At 36.2% G+C, this 23,723-nt stretch overlaps 3 protein-coding genes and 1 pseudogene across 4 annotated transcripts; 1 reads left to right on the plus strand and 3 right to left on the minus strand.

Moving 5' to 3' along the window:
• Nucleotides 1-174: 174 nt before the first annotated feature.
• LOC129950528 (uncharacterized) lies at nucleotides 175-1,303 on the plus strand (annotated as a pseudogene).
• LOC129949283 (DNA repair protein complementing XP-A cells homolog) lies at nucleotides 1,301-14,299 on the minus strand. Of its 2 annotated transcripts, XM_056060646.1 has the most exons (4): nucleotides 13,974-14,299; nucleotides 13,490-13,913; nucleotides 13,186-13,426; nucleotides 1,301-1,415 (listed from the first exon to the last, which is right to left on the minus strand). In XM_056060646.1, coding segments are annotated over exons 1-4 (813 nt in total). In that variant the 5' UTR covers nucleotides 14,120-14,299; the 3' UTR covers nucleotides 1,301-1,413. The 2 variants fall into 2 exon arrangements, with proteins under 2 accessions (XP_055916621.1, XP_055916620.1); XM_056060645.1 differs by lacking the exon at nucleotides 1,301-1,415 and having other exon boundaries at nucleotides 12,739-13,426.
• A 1,776-nt stretch (nucleotides 14,300-16,075) lies between these two features.
• LOC129950529 (uncharacterized protein K02A2.6-like) lies at nucleotides 16,076-16,879 on the minus strand. The gene has a single exon (XM_056062461.1). It carries the CDS (start codon nucleotides 16,877-16,879, stop codon nucleotides 16,076-16,078), a length of 804 nt encoding a protein of 267 aa, XP_055918436.1.
• Nucleotides 16,880-18,932: 2,053 nt separating this feature from the next.
• Nucleotides 18,933-19,604, minus strand: LOC129950530 (uncharacterized). Its single transcript, XM_056062462.1, has one exon. The coding sequence runs from the start codon at nucleotides 19,602-19,604 to the stop codon at nucleotides 18,933-18,935; it is 672 nt and encodes a 223-aa protein (XP_055918437.1).
• Nucleotides 19,605-23,723: the final 4,119 nt, after the last annotated feature.

Raw genomic sequence — 23,723 nt, forward strand, 5'->3', positions numbered from 1 at the left:
GAGCGGTGCGGACGAGCCTAAGTAATACATTTTTGCAAGAAAAATAAAATTTGTGTTTTTTTATTCATCACCGAACAAACCTCAATAAAAATCAAGTGAAATTGGCTATAAATAAACTACTCCAAAATTAACAAAAAAAGAAATACCCAATTTGATCTTCAAAGAAGAGACAGAATGGCGCAAAATACTCTTGAACAATGCGTGACAATGCTCACACAATTATTGGTGACCAACAATCAACCAGTCACCATCAGAGCGAAAATTGAAAAAGAAATAAGATACCTTACACCCTACGAAGGAAAACCAGGAACTCTACCATCATTCTCAGCATCAGTAAACAAAATATTAGAAAGCTATACACGTGCAGAAGAGCAACAACAACTTTACGAGGTCATCTTTAATACTAAAATCACCGGAACAGCGAAAAATTACCTTCTGATCGACGTACCATCAACCTGGATCGAGTCTAAAGATTTGAGTTCACATAAAAACTTATGTGCTGTTGTGCGATTATGTAAGGATTTTATACAATATCTGATTTTTTTAATAATCTTTTCACTTTAGAAAAGGCGGATGCTAAAACTATATACGATATCCTCGTAAAAAGTTTTACGGACACAATATAGATTATAAAAAAAATCTTATAGGTTTTGGTGCCGATGGCGCAGCGGTTGCGATGGGTAATAACTTATCAGTTCGCACTTTTTTGCAAAAAGATGGACCAAACTTATTTGTCATGAAATGTATTTGCCATTCTTTTCACCTCTGTGCTTCTTACGCATGTTCTCAACAAAATTCTTCATTTTTCTCAAAGTTGTTGGCTATCTAGATTAGATGTTGTTAACTGCATTCTTATGCAGTTTGATGATCTGAAAGCATACTTTACTGAAGCCGTTAAAACTGACCATTTACAGTCAAGTCAAACTATTTTGAATATGTTGAATGATCCTATTCATTATATGTTCTCAAGTTTTCTAAGTTTTGTGCTTCCATTTTTTAATAAATTAAATAAATGTATGCAATCAGAAAAACCAAAGATTCAAACTATGTATAACGAAGTTTCCACCGCGCTAAAATCATTATTAAGTTGTTATATAAAAAAAAGCTGCCTGGATAGCACAAATATAAAAAAAGTTGATTTAGCTAGTCAGAGAAATCAACTTTTATATGAAATATGTATTATGGAGTTAAAGTGCCTTCATTTTTGGAAACATATTTTATTGGCAAAAACATTTTACAAAACTTTCAATGTCATTGTTTATCATTTTTGATCGAAGGTTCCAAACAAATATATAACGGATTTAATTTTAATAACTACGTTTTTAGAGACATGGAGATTTTGGATCCATTAAACGCCTTAAATAAAAATCGTTCATCAATTTTTCAACTCGTCAAACAATTTCCAAATTTGGTTCCTGAAAATAGTTTACAGGATATAGACAATGGAGAATGTTTGATAACTCAAATATTATTATAAAAGATAACGAAACTTTAAATGATGTTGAAGAATTTTGGCGATATGTTAGTGAAATTAAACACGTTGATGAAACTGCCACGTATCCGCTTTTAACCAAGTTTGTTTTTGAGATCCCTTCATTGCCACACTCATCAGCTAACATTGAACGATTTTTTTCAAAAATAACACTTCTTAAAACTAAAATAAGAAATAGACTTGAAACTGAGTCACTAATTGGTCTTTTACACACGAATAAACTTGGAAAAAATCACAATTGCTTTGATTTTAAAATAGAAAAACCTCTACTTGATAAATACTTTAATAAAGTAAAGTATATAACATAAGTATGTATAATCAAACTTTTATACAATAGGCATATTATCTATAATGTTCAGTACCAAGTACATTTGCGTAAACATAAAAACTGAAAGTCCTACAAACTAAAAAAAAAATATTTATAACATTTGATAATAAATGTTACATATGATGTAAATATGTAAAAGAAAATGTTGTTGTTTTATTTTTCCTAAATTTGGCCAAATCATGATTTTTTTCTCAAATCATGATTTATTTTTTTTCATTCGGCAACACTGTCACCGACTACTTCTCGAAGTGATCACATCGTTCTCCATCTGTTGTGTGTTTTTCTCTTTCTGTCGCTTCGCGCAAACATGTATCTCTCCTTTTTACCGCTTTCTCAGTATCAATAATATTTTATTTCCCTTTTCATTCGATTAATCCCTCTTTTCCTTGCTCTAAGTAAAATAAATTTAACATTAAATGGCCCAGGGCCTGACCAAATCCCTCTTGACAATAACAACTTCCCTCCTCTATCAAAAGTGTCCAATAAAAATAACCCAACATTTGTTGTGATGACCTTTACAACGCTAAGTAAACCACTCTCTTCCTTAAGTCCCTTTCTCTTAAAAAAAGCAATAGATAATGTCACAACAGAAAATGAAAAAATATCTCTACTTCGTGATAATAGCCTACTTATCATGGCCAAATCTCAAACAAGTGCGGATAAATTCCTTAAACCGAAAAACCTAGCAAAAGTGTGTAGTGGAAGTTAAATTACATGAAAACCTAAATAACTCAAAAGGCATTGCTTTTGCGCCATGCCTTATATCAATGTTTCCTAGTCAGAAATCATTGAGATGAAATTATAAGGGGTTATTGAAATTTATAAATTCATGAAAACTAATATTAATGGTAAGTCCACACCATCGGGATTAATACTGTTCACATTTAACTTATTTAACCCTCCTAAATCTATTGGGTCCCGAATCCCATACGGTGCAAAAATTGGCAACTGTTAGGCCACACACCAAAACGTTGCAATGGCATAACCAAATGTGACGCATGTAGCCTCCCACCACACAACCCCGAACAAAGTGTGCAAATTGCTCTTTATAACGTTAATTATACTTCAATGAAACATAAAAAGTCTTTTAAATAACTTTACCTCTTTGAAAATCCCCCATCTACTTACACTAATAAAGAAGCAACATTAATCCAAAAAGCAATTAAAACTGCAGCAAACGTTTCGATACCCCAAACAACACCAACATTTAACCCGAATTTTAAACGAACTGTCCCATGGTGGAATCAAACTCTCTTTACATTATGCAAAGACAAATTGAAAGCATTGAAAGACTTCAACCTAATTTTATTTTATATAAAAAGGCGAATGCTGAATTCAGACGTGAACTTAAACAAAATAAATCAAAAAAGTTCACAGAATTTACATCCAGCATAAATCGCAATTCTACCACCACAAACATTTGGCATAACATCCGACGACTAACTGGTAATCTCAGCTTACTTTCAATATCGTCCATCCATTCAAATAATACAGTTATAACAGACCTAGCACAAATATTTAACTTATTCTCCAAATCCTGGTGTGATTATTCAAAAGATACAAATTATTCTTCTCTTTTTAAAACCAAAAACGATGAACTTACCATAAGGCTATGCGCGCAAGTTATGTCGATGTCAGCATACCCAGGGAAACACATAACGGATGTTCCCACAGGTGTTGGAAATACGATGACACCAAATAATAATAAAATGCATTTGCCAATCGTCTGTACTCGTTGGAGTTTCAAGAAATGATGAAATTGCTGATATTGGCAAATATCATATAAGTAGGCAAATAGAATAAGTTAGTTGAATCTGGTACACCAATAAAACAAGTTGCTTTACCTTTTTTAAAAAGTGTTTTCATTAATAAAAGAACATAAGTCGCATATGCAACTTTTAGTTTCGATTTTTCGAAAGTGTTTGGTTTCTTAACTGAGGACTATAGACTTATACCAGAGTACGCGCACATGCAGAAACCATTTGAGCAACCACAAAGTAAACGATCACCTCAAACCAATTCCTTAGTTTGTGTCACAAGGAATTATAGATAACTGCGTGGACATTCAGCTGAATCGTTGAATAATTGTCTTCAAGTGCAAGAGAGAACAAAATTTATTTAATGTTTTCCTTTTACAACAAATTCTGATAGAAAAGAATCACCTTACATCTCAATTTCACTAGTTTTCTCTTTCATACATTGATTGCGAAAATGTATTAGTTGCTTAATATTATTCTTAACAAAACCAAATTAGAGAAAAAATTAATGTCAAATTATTCAAAAATACAATGTTTTATTTTATATTTTTAACTAAAGAACTTCAAAATAAATGGAAAAATTTGAAGACATGTTTTCGTCGACAGCTCAATAAACAAAATAATGTAAAATCAGTCCAAGCAGCTACTAAGCGGTGCAAATATGTTTATTTCGAGCAAGTATCGTTCCTTTTGTCCTCGATGGAAGACCACACAACTGTCAGCAATTGTGAAATTGAAGAATTCGATGAAAATTTGGAGGTGTTTCTTACAAAACCCCATAGTACACCCGAAGTAACCACACAGATCCAAGCGACTGGATCCAAAAAAAGAAATCGATATATGAGCAGGATTTGTTGGAGATTTTAAGGGAAAGAAAAGTATTTTTACAATAACAACAAAATCTACAGATGTAATTAGCACTGGATATGAATATATTATTCAGTTGCAGATGGTAATCTGCTCATCCTAGTGAAGCCTCTTAAAATAGCTGAAATTTTATAATCACAAAAGACTCTATCAAACCTCTGTCCTATCAAGGTTACCCTCCATACAAACTTAAATGCCTCTAAAGGTACAGTCTATGCACCTTATCTTATTAGTGTACCCGACGAAGAAAATATAAAAGAAATGAGTTCACAGGGTGTAACTGAGGTGTATAAATTCACTAAAAAAGTTGATGGCATATTAACTCCTACAAATGTCATTCTTGTTACGTTTGATCACTGCCGTCTACCTAGCACAGTTAATATTGGCTGGTATAATTGCATCGTAACTGAATATTTTCCTAACCGCATGCGGTGTCAAAATTGCCAACACTTAGGTCACACAGACAAGAGAAAAAAAAAAACAAATCTTGTGTAGACCCCCATTCATGTACACGCACTTATTCTGCGAACTGCTATGAAGAACACCCCGCATCTTCAAAAACATGCAAAAGTTTCATAAAAGCAAAAGAAATATTAAAAATTAAGACAATTAGAAAATGCACAGTGTAAGAAGCCAAACAAGCATACAAGGTTGTAAATCCTGAACTCCAATTTACGAAGACTTTTTCTGATATTGCTCATTAAGCCATATCCACCTCTTTAACCAATAACACAATTTCAAACGAAATCAATCCTCTAGACAACCAATCCCCTTCAAATTCTAATGATCATCAATTGACTTCAACTTCTTTCTTAATCCAACAAGAAAAAAAAGACAATAAACAACTTTTACATATTTAATTGACTTATGTAAATTAACATATGTATATCTATACTATTAATAATATACTAGTCTGTAAGTAGGTGTTACCAACGCCCGTGTAAATTACAGTGTAAACTTGCTCTTGGTCTCTGTGAATGCTGCTCGTTTTTAATTAGCATTGAATGTGTTCATTATTCCAGAAAACTTGAAATAAGAAAAACACCGCCAAAACGAAGGCATTATTTCATTTTGAGCCATTGGCATTTTTTTTTATAGAAACCCCAAGCAGTTTTCACGGCAGGCCAAGAGTAAGGAAAAACTATGTTTTCTGTAAATAATTTAATACTAATATATTTGAATAAAGTTTCTGTTCACGCAAATAAACAATTACTCATTAAGCTTGGAAAGCCAAATTTCGATCGATGCAGAAAATCGTCGATAGTAGGTATAAGCATTTAATAAAGTAAGTTTAGTTTAAGCTCAACTCTCGTGTCATGCGTTTCTCTTTATCCGTTTTACATACATATCAGTGGCGACGAGGAAAAAGAGTCAAAAAGTGCGTGCTTTTATAAGAAAAATTGATAATTGTAGGCTAATAATTTTTTATTGAACTTTTGTGGTTTGAAATAAATTAATATTGATATTTATGACCAGTGGAAAGGAATCGGATTCCGAAATTAAAATGGAAAAGTCGACTTTGTTCATGGGGTCAATCGAATCGTATACCCTTGGTGAAGACTTTAATTTATACCCACGACGGCTAAATCATTTACTTTCTTTAAATAAAGTGACAAAAGAGGAAGAAAAAGTGTCGTTTCTACATACATATCACACCCCATCCAGCATCTCACAAAATAAATCACCACCCACAAATACTTCTTTTGACTTCTCTTCTGCCTCAGCTACACAAACAACTTTTAACAAACTTCTCAATCATCCACTTCCTTCTCCTTCAATTAAAAAAACACCAAAAAATACAAATTCAGAACAAGTTTCCCTAAGATTACCAATAATCTAATAAACAGCGAATTATTTTATATGAACACCTCTGATCCAGATGGCAATGCATAAAACAAGGTCGCAGGCATTATTGGCTGAAGTAGAAGTGGGACTAAATAACTCCAGGGAGTTTGCGACCAAATCCACCTAATTTATATGAAAACAATTTAATTGCTATGCAATGGAATATTAAAGGATTTATTAACAACTACAACGAATCAAATATCTTCATTAAGCAATAAAATCTAGATATTTTTTCAATTCAAGAAACTCATTGTGCGTCCCTACATACCCAAGGCGTATAAGTTATCACAGTATATAAGTTTTCGTCACTAACAACACGCGGGACACAACTTAGTTCATATAATATGTTGTCGACCCCAGACAACACGAGAGGGTCGGATTGAAGCGAAGTGACCAGACTGCAGCGAGGGTTCCCACAGGTGGAATTCCCCGAAAACAACATCAGCAATATCATCAGCGAAAATACAAATAGATTAGGTTTCTTTTAAACAAACAAATAATGTAAAGTTGAGTTTCAATCTGGTAAATAAAGAGCTCACATCGTTGAGCATTTGTCGAGAATTGAACGCAGCAATTTTTTCTCCGATGACTGTATGCTATCATTTTTATTGTCAACTTAAACATCTAGTTAACTTTAAGTAAAGTTATATTTGTCCCTTTCTAATTATACATACTTAAGATTCGCGCCCTTTGTAAAATCGTTCTAATTTGGCGGTTCATTAGCCATTTTACTTTGAGATCTAGCAGCAACAAAATTTGTAAGATTTTATTTTTAATTTATATATTGCTTATTCAAATATTGTTATAACTTTTTAGGGAATAAACGTTTCGTTAAAACTAAAGCTGTGTCGGATTATAAGTTGTTTTGCTAGCCGCAACAAAAATCTAGATATTTTTTCAATTCAAGAAACTCATTGTGCGTCCCTACATGCCCAAGGCGTATAAGTTATCACAGTATATAAGTTTTCGTCACTAACAACACGCGGGACACAACTTAGTTCATATAATATGTTGTCGACCCCAGACAACACGAGCGGGTCGAATTGCAGCGAAGTGACCAGACTGCAGCGAGGGTTCCCACAGGTGGAATTTCCCGAAAACAACATCAGCAATATCATCAGCGAAAATACAAATAGATTAGGTTTCTTTCAAACAAACAAATAATGTAAAGTTGAGTTTCAATCTGGTAAATAAAAACCTCACATCGTTGAGCATTGAAAATTAAAAATCGTTTGTTTTAGTTATTCAAACTAAAAGATTCTTAACTGATACTTGGAAGCATACAAACATTTTAATTAGGGGTCAAATTTAAATAAGATAAACGATAAGATACTCTTGTACACACATGCTATTGCCAAAAAGAAACAAACGTATCGTCTTACCGTCGCCGTTAAATTCAAAATAATCTCTGTTATCGCCAAAACAGAAACAAACGTTGCCTCACCAACCCGACGCCAAATTTACTTCTTCAAATCTTCTTCTTCTCTATTACCGCCAACACAGAGAGAGTAAGAGACGAACGTGAGTCTCATTTCCCCACCCAGCCGCCAATTCGTAATTTGCTGTTCGCGCCAACATAGACAAATTTGCGTTCTCTCAAAAGAGAATAGAATAGTCACGAGAAAAAGCCAAAAGTTTTACCGTTTTGAAATGAGGATGGTAGCTTTTCCTTATAGATTAAAGCTACATTCTTTTCTCATTCGCGTCTCTGAACACTTTAAATTCAATTTACTTAAATTTATTAAAATAAAATGCCGAATAAAGATCAGGAAACACCGCCAGTGGATGTCACTGTAATGACAGGATTAGTATCCAGCATAAATGCTTTAAAAGCCACTGTGGAAGAACTTAGGAAAGATACTGCCGAGAGCCAAGCCACCACCAAAGATCTCAGCATCCAAGTAGAAGCACTGCCCATTCAAAATAGAGACTCCTTGGACACGTCTGCTGACCATTTCTCAACGCCACCGGTAGGTAATAATCTTCTTATTTCAGCAGGTGATTTGACGAGCACACGAATTTACGATCTGCCAACCTTCTCTGGAAATGCCGAGGAATGGCCATTATTTTTTGCGAGTTTTGAGGATAACACTAAGGCTTTCAAATACAGCAACAGGCAAAATTTAATGCGCCTTCAAAAATGCTTAGTTGGTGTAGCAAGGGAAGCGGTAGCATCAATGCTTATTTATTCAAGTGAAATGCCGAAAATCATCGATGAGCTACAGTTCACGTTTGGAAGACCAGAACACATGGTTAGGTATCAGCTTAGTAAGATCAAAGCCATTCCAATTATATCAGAAAATAAAATCGATCAAATTCTGGTATATTTAACCAAAGTTCGAAATGTGGTATCGTTCCTTAAAGCGTCAAAATGTGAACGACAGATTTCAGATCCAAACCTTTTGGACGAACTTGTTGTAAAGTTGCCGACAAGTAAACAAAATGAATGGATCAAACACAGTCTGGATCGATCGAACACTTTTCAGCTTGGCTGAGCACACTAGCCAGAAAAATGGGGAAAATGCCACTACACTCCAAACTACTTCCATATTCACCGCAGCAAGAGAATTGAAATGCTGCCACTGGATTAAATCATAAACTACCAATTGTGAACAATTTAAGACGGATCTAAACGTTGAGCATCGTTGGACCAAAGTTAAAGCCAATCAACTGTGTTTCTCGTGCTTGAACAAAGGCCACAGCTAATTGGTTTGTCGTATGAAAAAGATCTGTGTCATATCAGAATGGAAGAGATACCATCATCATATTTCATGAAGAAATTCTCCAATCAAGATTAAACGTACAGCCAATCTTGAATTGTGACACACCAGATGACAACGGTCAGCTGTTTAAGGTTTTGCCGGTTACATTGTATGGTCCTACAGGCAAAATAGATACCTACGTAATGTTCGATGAAGGCTCAGCTATATCCCTTATGGAAGAAGATACAGCCGTGAGGCTTGAACTGAAAGGTCAACATGAGCCTTTAAATTCAAATGGTATTGACAAAAGGTAACTACAGAAGAATCTCGAAAAGTTAGTCTGGAAAGCAAAGGTCTAGAAGAAAACCAGCGTTTCAACATCAAAAATGTACGTACTATTAAAAACCTCAACCTACCTTTCATTCATTTATTGTTGAAAAGATCATGAATTCCCGACCGTTCACTGAAATTCCGCTGTCCAGTGACCAAGACGAGCCGCTAACACCGAACCACTTTTTGTTAGGGTGTGTTAACTCGACCCAGACACCACATCTCGCCGACATCAAAATACGCTTACAAAAGCAATGGCGAATCGCACAAAACTTGAAGGATCGTTTATGAAAAAGATGGGTTGTAGAATACCTACAACAACTTTTACGCCGTTCCAAGTGGCATGAAAAATCACTAGCGCTTAAAGTCAACGATCTGGTTATCATTTGCGTTCATAATCAAACTCGTGCTCAATGGCAAAAGGGAGGAGTTACAAAGGTTGTCCCAGCTAAGGACGGCCACATCAGAATAGCCGAAGTGAAAACTGCAAATGCCCTTCTGAGTCGTCCTGCCAATAAACTATCCGTTTTGACGATTGATGGTGAATCCTAGAGGATCCACGAGGAGTGGAATGCAAGAATAAAATACAGAAATAAAAGTCAGTCATCAAATCGAAGCCGATAAAATCGGACGCCGCGAATATTCACAATAATTAAACTATCATAGTACAAGAGTAAAACCTAAATAAACAATAAAAAAAGAGAAATGAATGTAACTTTATAATATACAAATGTCTTTATTGAATAAACAAGTTTTGTTAAAATTAGCATTGAGTTTTGTCGACGTATCTTACACTGGCTTTGGCAACTACGTAGTCAATATGGCTAATAAACGTACATTTTTGTTCAAAGATATTGTAAGGATAGATGTATACAGTCAGATATAGTCCGAATACATAAAAATAGTTTAAGATCGTCGGCATACACCTGACAAAAACAATTTTTTAAAAGTGATGGGATATCATTAATAAAGATTAAGAATAGGATTGGCCACAAATGACTTCCTTGTGGAACGCCGGAAGTAACTTCCAATGATCCGAACATATTGAACTCTATCTACTAAATACGATTCAAACCATCTTAGTAAATTAGAGTGAAAACCTACATTTTTGAGTTTGGAAACTAAAAGCGAATGATTGACGTTATCAAAAGCTTTGGAGAAGTAGATATACACCACGTCACATTGAAAACCCTTTTCAAGAATGCCTAAGACATAATTGCTGAAGATAGTTAAGTTTGTTGAAGTAGATCTTCTACTTATGAAACCATGTTGCAGAGGAGATATTACTTCTTTAAGAAGGAAAACTAGCTTGTTATTAATAATTTGTTCGAAAATTTTGGGAATGACAGATATTTTGCAAATGGGACGGTAGTTGGTTACCTCATTTCTCGAACCAGAATTGAAAATAGGTGATATAAAAGAAAATTTCCAGTCACTCAAGAATTCACCTACTCGAAGAGAGCTATTGAAAATAATTTCAAGAGGGATTGCCAATACAGATGCACATTTTGTTAAAACGACGGGAGCAATACCGTCAAACCCAGGTTGCTTAACTTCCTTTAATTTTTTCAATACTTCCTCAACTTCACTTGTGCGTACCTGTGGCTCACCAATGTTTATTATTTTATATTTATGTGAAATGTTGACATCAGGTGCATTTCCACTGAATACTGAACGAAAAAAATTGGCAACGAGATTACAAATTCTTGAGGTATCACTTGACGTTTCACCTAATTAATGAAATGAATTTGGAATGCCGGTAGAACGTTTTTTATTATTGATAAATAAATTCAAAGTTCCCAGTCCCATTTGCCGCCAATGACCCCCATAATATAACATTTCCTCCCCTATGCTTAACAGTGGCAAGCAAATTCTCTGTCTTGAGCTAAGTATTGGGCTTTCTCTAAACAATTTGCTTTCCGTCAGACCCAAATAATTTTTAATTTTGGTCTCGTCCGAGAACAAAACATCGTTCCAAAAACTTTTGCATTTGTTGTTTCGCTTAAAAATAAGAATTTTTTCCGAGCAACTCTGCCGTTAAAATAATTCTTGAGAAGGACACGACGTACAGTTTCGGTTAAAACAGGTCTTCAATAAATGTCGCCATTTCGGCAACCAAGTTGGGTACACCCGTTTCAGGGTTCACTTTGAATTTTCTTAAAATTACTCGTTCGTCTTGCTGAGAAAAGATTTGTTTTCATCCTCTTCCCGGTTTGTTTAATTGCACGTGAAGATTTGTTGAATAAATTTAGTTTTAAAATTTATTTTCTTGTAGCAGTTTTCTTTTCTCTGCCATTTTCACACAAAATGAGGAAGTAAATATTGAAGCGAAAGTTATTTCGGCGACGAACATTGGATTCAAATTTAATTTAAAAAACAAATAAATATAGCAGTACATTTTTGAGTACATATGAAAAGTAACAAATAACTAACTCTTAATTGAGTGTACGCTCAATTTTGGGAGCAACTGTATATATAATTATCAGATTAATTAATCAAATCTAAGAACAATCAGTAATATTAACCCGAGATCAAAGCTATAGTCTTGTAAATAAATAAGTTTTTGTAAGTTATTTTTGATAAATAAATAAAATATAGTGAAATAAATGAAAATACAGTAAACTTTTACGAAACACAAAAAATACTTACTAATCACAAGATGTACATATCCTAAATTAATACATTATTTAAATATGTCCTTACTATATTAAGAAACCCACTTTTTATCAGTGGTTTAAAAGAACACAATATTATTTAAGAGACTGGAATTCCTAATCTTGTAATTTCAATTCATTTGACATAAAATTTTATAATTTTCACCAGTTTTTGAATACATTCTTTTCTAACTATTTAAAAACTCAGTTCCATTCAATTTTATGCTCGAAACGCCATTTCTACTCTCGAGACGTTGAAAATGATGCCGAACTTCGGTGAGCAAGCTCTATCGAAAGCAAGACTTAATGACTGGTACAAATTGTTTAACCGTCAAATTGTATTATCGTACGGATGAATGTAAACCATGTTGAGAGAACATTTGGGTCTCCGAGAAGTTAAATCTCGATTGTTGCAAATAAAAATTAAAAACAAAAAAAGGTGGGATATTAAGGTAGATGAATGAAATTAAATTAGAAATTTGTTCATAGTTAAAATCTAATCAATCAACGTTGCAAAATTATTACCAAATCAATATAATACGCGTTTCCGCTATTAAGTTAGTTATTCCCTACTTCAATTTTCTCGTCGAAAAACAAGTAATTTTGATTTGAGTTCATTATGACAATCATATTTTAGGCCCTTGAACAATAACGAACAGCCTACCAAACCGTATAGTGTTTGGGTCAGACTGAGCTAGTTGGCCAGCTAATAACAGAATAGATCCAAGTGAAATTTTGTTTTAATTGAGATAATGACCAAAACTCGTTTAAATTAATAATTTTATTTAATGTACATATTTGATTGATTACAATTATTTTGTTTGTTTCATATTTCACATTAATTGACATTCCGAACAGACAAAAATTAAACAAATAAGATTTTCTTATGGAAAGTGTTGGTAGTGCACAAACTAAATCGATGACAGAGACATTCAAAAATTGAGTGAACTCAAATTTTCTAAGATAATTCATTTGGATCGACTCTGCTCTTAACTAGCCCTTTGGATATAGGTATCCTCTGTTAGTAATCATATTATCAATCTTAATCTTATGAATATGTTTGTGTATATAATCTTAACAATTATTGTTTAGTTTTAGAATTTAGCACATACAAATATTTTGAATTCTAAAAAATTGTATTTATAAAGGGCAGTGTATCGATAGTTGTATTAATTTATTCACATTTTCTCATATGTCTCCGAGTACTCACAACTAACACAGGAATGCGAATATGTATCCTCTTCTTCGTTGTAAACTTCAGGACCAAATTCATGTTGATGCATTGGTTTTAACTTTTTCGTATAAAGACTACTCCTCACATCCATTCGCAATTGCTTCATTTGTTTGTTGTATCGCTTGACTTTAGTTACCACTCGTTTTTCATCGCGTTCTTCTTGTTGTTTTATGACTTCTTCCTCGCTTCCCCATACTTCTAGGGCTCTTTTTTGAACCTATTTAATTCAATCAAAAATTAACTTTAAGATTATTAAAAACGAAAAAGGCCAATTCATTACCTGCAGCAGAAGATAGAGCTTCATTTCACCCCATTTGGTATAGCGTGCATTCTTTTTACTGATAAACTTCAGCACCGGCTCCCTTCGATCAAAGTCGCAATCTTTAAGTAGATACTCAGCTTTTGCCTCAGTTTTAGTTATGAGTGCGTGTTTTTCTTCCGGATCACGGCATTTATCACACACAGCGTGGTCAAAATTATCGAGTAGGTAGGAACCACTGAATTTGTCAGCACATTCCAAGCATTCGGTGTATGTGATAGGAAAAGTAACAGGAGGCTCTTCATACAACTTACTTGTTGCTTGTTTATCGCTCGGACCAGCTTGACTTGCTGTTAATGGGGCTTCTATGAGAAAACCACCACCGCTGTCTACGAATCTAGTGCTTTGAACTTTAAAAACTGAACTCCCTGGAACGTCCAAGTCACTAAAACAAAAATCGTATTTTAAATATTCATATAATTTAACTTATTTCAAAATATTATACGTTTTATTGAGGGAATATGGATTGCTTACTAGCTTGCCTTTCCGCAAGTTTTGGGCTTTAACCCGATTTCTTTCTATTCGGGATATTTGGGCAGCTGTAAGTTTAGTTTCTTTCTTCTCAGATTGTTCTGTCGTTGTCGTATCCATGATAGTTGCTTACAAAATGGTTAATCAGCAATTTAGTTCAATTAAATTATTTCACAACAACAGCAAAACAAAAGCGTTTCTTTGGAATTTGTATTTATGTGTAAGAAAGGATGAGCTCAAATTACATTATATACAAATTCAAAACAGAATTTGTCGGTGTTGTCCCCGGCTGTTACCCAAATCGACAACGGATCACAAACGTCAAACATTTTTGTTTCAGTTTGATGGAATGATTATGAAAAGGAATGATTTTTGGGTGCGTTCGGAGAGTAAATTTTAGCACCAAGGTAACATTAAGTTGCCCACCGAATAACTCTTGACACTGCAAGTTTTTTTTTTACATTTGTTAAGATACAAATAAATATTTATCGTTTTAATTTCTGAAGAAAAATGACACCCAAAGTTAAACATTAGTTGAAGAAATTGTTTTCGTTTAATGGCATTTTTCTATAAAGAAAAAAAAACCATATATTTAGTGTTTGTGAGATAAAGAGAAAAAACCAAAATGCAGAAGGTATTCAATTCTAAATTAAAGGAAATTCCTATAATGCAGAAGTCAAGATTATGGTGAAGACAAATTTGTTCATCTTTATTATAGCATATTGGTCTTCAGTGTTGCCACAATGTTACAAGTCTGACAAAAGCTTTACATTTCTTCTTTTTTTTGTTGCTTTCTTACATTTGTTTACGTTTTGCTACACTTTGTTTAAAATTTAATTTAATATACCTTTTAATTGCGAGGTTTATGAAAATAATTGCAATATTTTTTTATATCTGTGAGATACCCTACTCCGAATGTCAATGCTTTTTTATTATATAAATTATTATAAGTACTATCACTTTGAAACTAGTGAGAAACACTGTACTTAATTAAAGCCACCGCTTTTCTTTTTTACGAAGGTATTTTCCGTTTTGTTACATTTTTTTAGCTTTTGTTGAAGGCATGCGGAAATATTATATTGGCAAAAAGTTGTAGTATTTTATATGGAGTATAAAAGAGTTAACACCTTTGTATTCTCTTTCGCTTGATGCAGTTGTAGAATCATGTAAATTCAATTTAGTTCTAAACAGAAAGTTTAGCGGCAAGTAAGGAGATATACCCGAGATCGGTATTCAAATTACAATTTCACATTAAACTTCCTACTACGAAATAAATTAGTATAATTGTGCATATTTAAGGATGCTTATAAGAGACTTTATTCTATTTTAATTTCTATTACATTTTTGGGTACAAAAACTATATTACTGTCATCGTGCAAGTTTTGTGCGTTTGTCGTTAGACCCTTATTATACAAGGGCTATTTAACAAAACCTTAAAAAATCTTAGTAAAATTCAGACCACAACTAATTTTAACTTAGTAAAATGCAAAATTTTAAAGAAGATATTTTAAGAAAATATAAGGAATATAATTTATATTTGATTTTTATCATTTTTCTATTTTGTGAACTTTGCTCAGTGAAATAAGAGCTGAAGGAAAGGTGTTTGTTTGTACGTTGTGGTCTAACTCTTTGTAGGTGTTCGCGTGCAAGAGATGGGCCATATTTCTCAAAATCTTCTTATATAAAATGTACAGTATTATCATGGATCTAATTTTTGTACTTTCGCTTATGTCAGTATTTTGTGTAAAAAAGCTTATAGGCTATTCACACCAAGTCTGAAGTGTTCTGGTACCTTTTAAAATTAAAGACATATCTTAATTCAATAATTCATTTAATTAATAGTTAAGTTAAAATATAAAAGTATGAGTCTTTCTTTAATGGCGGCTTACGATTGAATGACTGCAAGACATTACATGTCAATGTGAGCTGTCAAAGTGGACTTGATAGAATGGCTGTGTTCAAACATCACACTCCTTCCCTCTTAGATTGAACTTCCAAATTACGAAGCCTCTTGGAACGTCTAGGCTCAGGTAAGGCTCGCTCTGTTTGTGATGCAGCTTCTGGTGGTTTTGATTGTTATAGTTGTTTCGGATCCGGTTCTTTATGAGTCTCTGGACTCCTAAGTCGAATTTGGTCTGAATGTCTGCGAACCGTCTTTCCATCGTCAGTTCTTACTAAATATGATACTGGACCCGTTTGTTTGCTTATTTCGACCGAAATCCAAATAGGCCCTTTTGAATAGTTTCTTATCCAAACAGATTCATCGGTTTGTAATTGTAGATCATTACCTGTAACGTGATCTTTTTTGGATGAACGAAGCGGTTGACTATCAGGGTGGATTTTATCAAAGTATGTCATCGGTCGACACTTGAACAAGATTTCTGCCGGAGATTTTCCAGTAACTGTTGATGGTGTAGTATGACTAAGTAGCAGGAACCTTGCCAGGCGAAGCTTAACACATCCGTTGTTATTCCGTTTGATATAATCCTTAGTAGTACGAACCATCCTTTCTGCCTGTCCATTGGTCGATGGGTGAAAAGGAGCAGAAAGGATGTGTGAAATAAGATTATTCCTACAAAACTGACTGAAAACCTCAGAGGTGAAGGCTGTTCCATTGTCAGATACAATTGAATCTGGTAATCCATGTGTCGCGAATATAGAACAAAGACTGTCGATTGCACAGCTTGTGCTTGTAGTAGAATAAGAATCTACTAGAATAAAAACAATTTTACCTTGAAAGGGACCTGCGAAGTCTACATGTAGGCGTGACCATGGCTTTGACGTTTCTTCCCAAGGATGTATAGCTGACTTAGACTTCTCTGGTCGAGATTCTTGACAGGTGATGCACCTTTTTACCATCGCCTCAATGTCACCATCCATTTTCGGCCACCATATGTAGCTTCGGGCAAGACTTTTCATTCTAACCACTCCTGGATGGCCAGTATGTAAGATTTTCAGCAAATCGTTCCGAGCGGCTTCTGGAACAATAATTCGGTCACCAATCTTTATTTACCGATATTTCATGGCGACGTTGATAAAAAGGTCGGAACTCCTCCTCCAAAAGTACGGCAGGCCACCCTTTCAACGTCCAAGAAAACACCCTCTGTAGAGTTGTGTCTTTTGAGGTCATCTTCGCTATGTCACTTGATTGGAGAATGTTTGCATCACACTCCTCCAACATATTAATTTGAAACTCGTCTGCAAATGGTGAAGGGGTGGGCAGTCGGCTGAGTGCATCTGCGTTGCAATTCTGATCACCTGGTCTGTGCACGATCTTGAAATTAAACCCATTTAAGAACACGCTCCATCGAAGCATCCTCCGCGACAGTATAATTGGAGTTGGTTTCTCTGGATTAAATAAACCAAGCAACGGCTTATGATCAGTCACTATTTGAAATTCCTTTCCGTAAAGAAAATTGTGAAATTTCTTAACACCTGCGATAATCGCCAAGGCCTCCTTGCCGATTTGCGCATAGTTTCTCTCCGTAAGTGTTAAAATGCGAGAATAAAACGAAATTGGACGCTCCTGGTGGTTAGGTAAAATGTGTGACAGCACAACACCAAGTCCATAAGGGGACGCATCACAAACTAACGCCACTGGTAATTTCTCGTCGTAATGAATCAGTATACTTTCATTAGTGGGCAAACTCTTCAGCTCTTGAAAGGCAGTTTGGTGCTTTGAATTCCATTGCCACTTGTTGTTTTTATCGAGGAGTCTGTGAAGAGGGTCGGCAATTGTCGCTTTGCCTTTTAGAAACGCATGATAAAAGTTTATAAGGCCTAGGAACGCCTGCAGTTGTTTTTGTCGGTTGGAGCTGGAGTATCCCTTATTGCGATGACTTTTTCATCAGATGGACGAATTCCTCTGCAGTCGACAATATACCCCAGGAAGTTGACAGATGGTAAATCAAAGTGACATTTGTCTTTGCGCAACCGTAGACCAGCCTCCTTAAAACGTTGAAAAACTTCTGCAAGAGTCTCAACGAGATGTGATGAATCCTTGCAAGCAACGATGATGTCATCATAGTAAACAATAACACCACTTATTCCTCGTAGAATGTTCTCTATTTGTTGTTGAAATATTCCGGGTCCCGCATAAATACCATATGGAACCCTCTTTACTTTGAAAGCATTCTTATGTGTAGTAATTGTAAGTACTTTGGATGTTTCCTCATCAACAAACAACTGTTGATAGGCTTGAGCCAAATCTATTTTTGCGAATGTATTCCCTTTTGGTATTGAAGCTAGAATATCGCTTATTGCTGGTGTCTTGAAATAGTGCGGTGACAGTGCTTTGTTAACAGTGCACCTGTAATCGCCGCAAATACAAACTGACCCGTCGGACTTGGTGACAGGTACTATAGGAGTAAGCCACTCGCTGTATTCGGTTGGTTCTAAAACTCCTTGTCGAACCAATTTATCTAACTCAGCTTCAATTGCTTCTCGCTGAGCGTAAGGAACCTTCCTTGCTTGAAGTTTGATGGGTCGTACAGCCTGATCGAGATTTAATGTAATTTGTTCACCCGTATATGCACCTAATTCCTCAGAAAATAGCACTGCGTACTTTTCCAACAGATCATCTATTGGGAAACGCACACTATGAACTCCTTGAACCACTATTCCCATCTTGTCAAACCATAGTTGCAACCCAGCACATTTGTACGATTTCCACTTGCAATGTACAAAGGAAGATTTTGGATGTACTTCTTGTTGTAAGCAATGTCTACGTAGGTAAGACCTGTAATGGGACCTGTAATACAGTTGCTGTTTTCTTGAAGTTGCCGAACCGTTTCATTGCATTAACTTGATGTTTCCCTCTGTTGCTGTTGTTAGAATAATTGTTCTGCTTAGTTCGACATACTCTTTTAATGTGACCTATACGTCCACATTTGTCACATTTACCAGTACGAAATGGACATGCTGAACGAGCATGTTAATTCCCACAACTAAAACAGGTTTGTTGCTTTTGATTCTTCTCTCTGCTAACTGTTTTATCATCATCAGCAGTTCGTGGATTATGGTGCTGGTGCTTTTGTGGTCTGGATTTTATAGCATGAACATGATCTTGCTGCGGAACTGCTTGTTGAATAACGAGCTGACTTTTGGCTGCATTCTCTGCAGCAATTGCACGGTGTTGGACTGATTTAAGAGTGAGTTTCGTTTCGGCTAAAAGACTCTTCTGCAAATGTGTATTTCGCAATCCACACACCAGTCGGTCGCGTAAAATTCGATCTACCATGGTTCCATCAAAATTGCAATCAATTATAAGAAGTTCTGCAATGTACTCTGCAACAGACTCATTACTCTGTTGATCGCGCTTAAAAAATCTATAGAACGAGGCAATTTCAGATGGAGCTGGTGTAAAGTGTTGAGTAAGTTCTTCGATGATGGATTTGTAAGTGTGTTGCTCCAATGTCTTAGGTGAAATGAGGGATTCCACCAAGTTAAAACAATGAGATCCACAAATTGTCAGGAACGTTGCTTTCTGGATCTCCGCCGTTGTGATGCCGTTGGCTAGTAGAAACCTTTCAAACCGTTTTCTATATGATCCCCATGCTGCAGGGTTCGCTACATCAAATGCTTCTATTGATCCAATCGATGCCATTTTGCTTTTTCCCGGTTTTTGCCATGTGGTTGCTCACTAGGAACAACCAAAAATAATTATTATTCGATGAACAAATAAAAAAGGCTTAAACACTTGTAATGAAGTTGATTGCTCTGGAAAGCAATTCCCAAATCCTCGTCGCCAGTGAAGTGTTCTGGTATCTTTTAAAATTAAAAGTTGTACTAAACAAACAAGCCTTTCGAAACATTCAGCGCTCAAATTAATGGAAACAAAACAGCTGATGGCTGCTGTCAAAATAAATATTTCATTTTGAAATAAATTTGGTTGTGGTAAGTAATATTAATTATACAGTTTCCTTACAAAAAATAGTTATTGCTTTTTTTTATTTACGGAATACGGAAGAGAAAAAAAGTAAACTTTGGGGGGGGGGGGCTGCGTGGCAACAAAAAACCTCGAGAATAAAAGCCCAGTGACTATTTGCGGCACTGGCGGTTCTTTTATAATCCTCTAGAGTTTCAAACGCTCTTTGTTATGCGAGGAACCGGAATTCGCTATGGCTATTGGCGTGACGACTTCAAGGACGAGGAAGACTTGCTCATAGTTCGTAATAACGTTTCCAAGGGATGCGTCTTCGAACTTGTCGCCACAAATATGTTCAACGCTTTCGATTACTACCTGGAGAAAGACTTTCTGGTAACTCCGTTCAATTACAAGGGTTAGGGAGATATAAAAAGGCGATAATTTCATTTGTGGAGGAGAATAAGTATGAAAGAAAATCTCTGGTGGAGGCTAAGTCGCAGCGGGTTTTGCGCCAAAACATTTGTTGTTCCAGTGGGCTTTTGTCCCTTGATGGACAGCGATGCTAACATCAAGAAGATCCCCAGTGCTTTGTACAAGCCAAGCGAGCTCTCAAAGTAAGAAACTTAAGAGATAGTCATGGAGAAATGCAGCCCATCATAACAGCTTCAATGATCGCTCTGGTTTGGTAAGAATCTAGAACTAGGAATTGACCATTTCTGCTTGAGCCATTAGGACCTACACTAAATCGTTCAGAATCTTTCCAACCCCGCCTATAAGTTTCTAGGACGGCCACAATATATGGTGATTCTGAAGGTACATTGGGCCAACAGAACCAATAGTCACACAATTTCGTTGTGTTGCTGTGACCATAAGGTTTTGACAACCAGTAGTTTGATTCCTTCAGCCTAATAAGGCTGCAGGAAACTATGTACTTAAAAAAAGGTCGAGTGGCAGAAGATCCAAAATAACGTTTAAGACGTCCGTTGGGCAAGTACGCAGGGACCTGTGGTGCCCTCGCAAGCTGTTCTCTGAACCTTTTTTAGCTTATCAATATTATAGGCTTTGCTAAGAGCAGGCCACCACACAATCGACCCATATGTTAAGATTGGACGTACTACGGCTGTGTACGTCCATAAAATCATCTTCGACTGAAATCCCCACTTTTTGCCGAAAGTTTTGCTGCAGGCGTAGACGGCAACACGCCTTCTTAACCCGTACTTCAATATTTTGTTTACAGTTTAGTTTAGGGTCGAGTATAACTCCCAAATATTTTGCACTGGGAGACAATGATAGGATTTGACCGTTGAGTCGAGGTAGCGTGAAGGGCGGTACTTTAGTTTTGGTGGTAAAGAGCAACAGTTCAGTTTTACTTTGGTTAACTTCTAGTCCACAACTCGTGGCCCAGCTGCTAACTTTCTTCAAAGCTGACTCAGTGATTTCCCTAATCCACATCTCTCTAATTTTACGAGAATTGTATCCATGACCAGAAGCCATAGAAGAGGCGAAAGGACACCACCCTGGGGTGTTCCCCTACTCACGTGTTTTGTTGCGATTGTATTTTTTTTACCTGTCTCCACGACATGGGCACATGTTTGAGAAGGAGGCATCCTTTGAAAATTTGTTCCAGCCATGGAGCTGCTACATCATGCAACTTTTGAAGCATAACTGGCAGTATGCCATCCATGCCTGGGCATTTATTTCTAGAAAAAGTATTGATGGCACACAAAATATTTTCTCTGGTTATAACGGAATTGACTTGCTCCACATGAGCTACGGTGAGCTCTGTGGATTCAAGCGGTTCGGGGTTATCACTCTCGCAATCCGGAAAGAGCGTCTTCATCAGTAGCTCAAGAGATTCGGCTGGAGAAGCTTTCCAGGTTCAATCAGGCTTTTTTAGAAATGAAGGATTACAATGTTTCTTCGATAAAACTTTGCTGATCCTTGCGGAGTCCTTTATGTCTTCGATTGATTGACAGTATTCTCTCCAGCCTTGTCTTTTGGCTGATGACAGGGCTTGCTTGTAAATTTTAAGAGGGTCTTTATACGATTGGTAAAACTTATGTTTGTGGCAGATATTGAAAATTGTCCTCGTCATTTTCCTAAGACTGGACAGTTCTTCATACCACCATGAAGGAAGGGTTTTACGGCTATATTTAACTGGGCAAGAAACTCTGAAAGCTTTACTTATAGAAGTCTCAAAGGTTTTCACATTTTATTCAAGGTCTCCTATCGATTCAGTGAGATTTGGTAAGTTGCTTAGTTTGGAATTAGCAATTTGACTGAATTTCGTCCAGTCGGTTCTTTTGGGATTTCTGTAAGTCGGAGTTTTTTTCGACTCGAAATTAATTTGAAAAAGAATCCACTTGTGATCCGAAAACGAATTCAAAGGTGAAACTCTCCAATTCTTCATTAATAAATTACGGTTGTTTACTGAAGTAACATCAAGCTCATCCTCCCATCCATCATAATTTTCCGAGCTCGGAAAGACGAAAGTGGGAGTATTGCCTCTGTTACAAATGGTCATATTATTTTCAATAATAAAACCAAAAAGTGACTCACCTCGTTCATTGATCATACCCCAAAGGGTATGCCGAGAATTTGCGTCGATTCCGATCAGAAAGTTTGCCTTTTTGATTTTAGCTTCGGTTATGATTTTGCACACCTCCTCCGGAGGTGATAGTGCATTATGGGCAGAGTAAAAAGAGGCCAACAGCAAACCCTGTGTATTCTTATCTTCAAATTTGACAACTGTCAGATCGGGAGTGCTAAAATTTGCACATAAGAACCTTTTAAATGTTTCTTAGGTAAAATACAAGTTCTGGGATTACCTTGGTCTTGATCTGCGGTTTTATAAAAGCGGTCGTATTGGTTGTATTGGAGGCCTCGCACCTTGAGGCCATTTATCCACGGTTAGATAGATAACGCCAATGTCGTTTCCTCCCTAAGGAAAATTCTCAGATTATCTGGATGACCTTCAGCGCATTTTTAATTATTTTTAGCTGCAGAGCTGGAGTCCGACAATTCGCTGGGGATCTTGACTCCGCTTATAACATCGTCAACCTCATCAGCTTTGTCAGTGTCTGTTCCCTGACTCTTGACTCTGCAGAATTTTAATTTTGGCATTCCTTATGCTTAAGTTTGTACTCGGCCCGTTCGAGAGCCCATAGACTCTCATCGCTAATCCTCAGAACCTCAGAAGGTAAGAGGTGCTGGTCCTCTGCGGTTCTTCTGCCTTAACTACAGCCCAATCGTGCATGGGGACCAGCGGATTTTGCCTCTGAAGACCGCGGATCAGGTCCTGTCCGCTTGGCTTTATGCTCATGAGCGGCAACCAATGCGAGCCTTCGGTTGTCTAGGGATGTCCTTAGCTGGGATAAGCTTGAGCTTCAAGCCCTCCCAGTCATTGCTAACCTTAGGAATGCTTTCACTAAGGGAATCCCTAGAAAACCTGTCCAGACACTTAATTACCCTATACCCCCTGAGCATCTCGCCAGATTCAAAACTAGGGTAGTTGCCCTCACACCATCTCAGAGAGCTTGCCCTCGATAGAGTTCCACACGTTCAGCAGATCTTTGCTGTTTGTGGAGAGCTCATCCACAACTACTACATGGAGGTCATCCCTGACAACCTCACTAAGAGTGCTCAGTTGCGCTCCTCCAGAAGTTTGTACTTTCACTGGCTTTGTCCGGTCATCATGCTTGCTCTTTTTCTGAGACGTGCAGATCTCTACCTGAGATCTGTTTTGCTTAACGGCCTTTTCTCGGCTGTCCAAAAGGTTCTTTATTTTATCTTGGGTGTCTCTCTCATGAATCACTCCAGTCTCTTCTTTTTTGGTAATCTTGGCAAGAATGTGAGAGG

This window comes from Eupeodes corollae, chromosome 3, assembly GCF_945859685.1.
Source record: "Eupeodes corollae chromosome 3, idEupCoro1.1, whole genome shotgun sequence".
Lineage (NCBI taxonomy): Eukaryota > Metazoa > Arthropoda > Insecta > Diptera > Syrphidae > Eupeodes > Eupeodes corollae.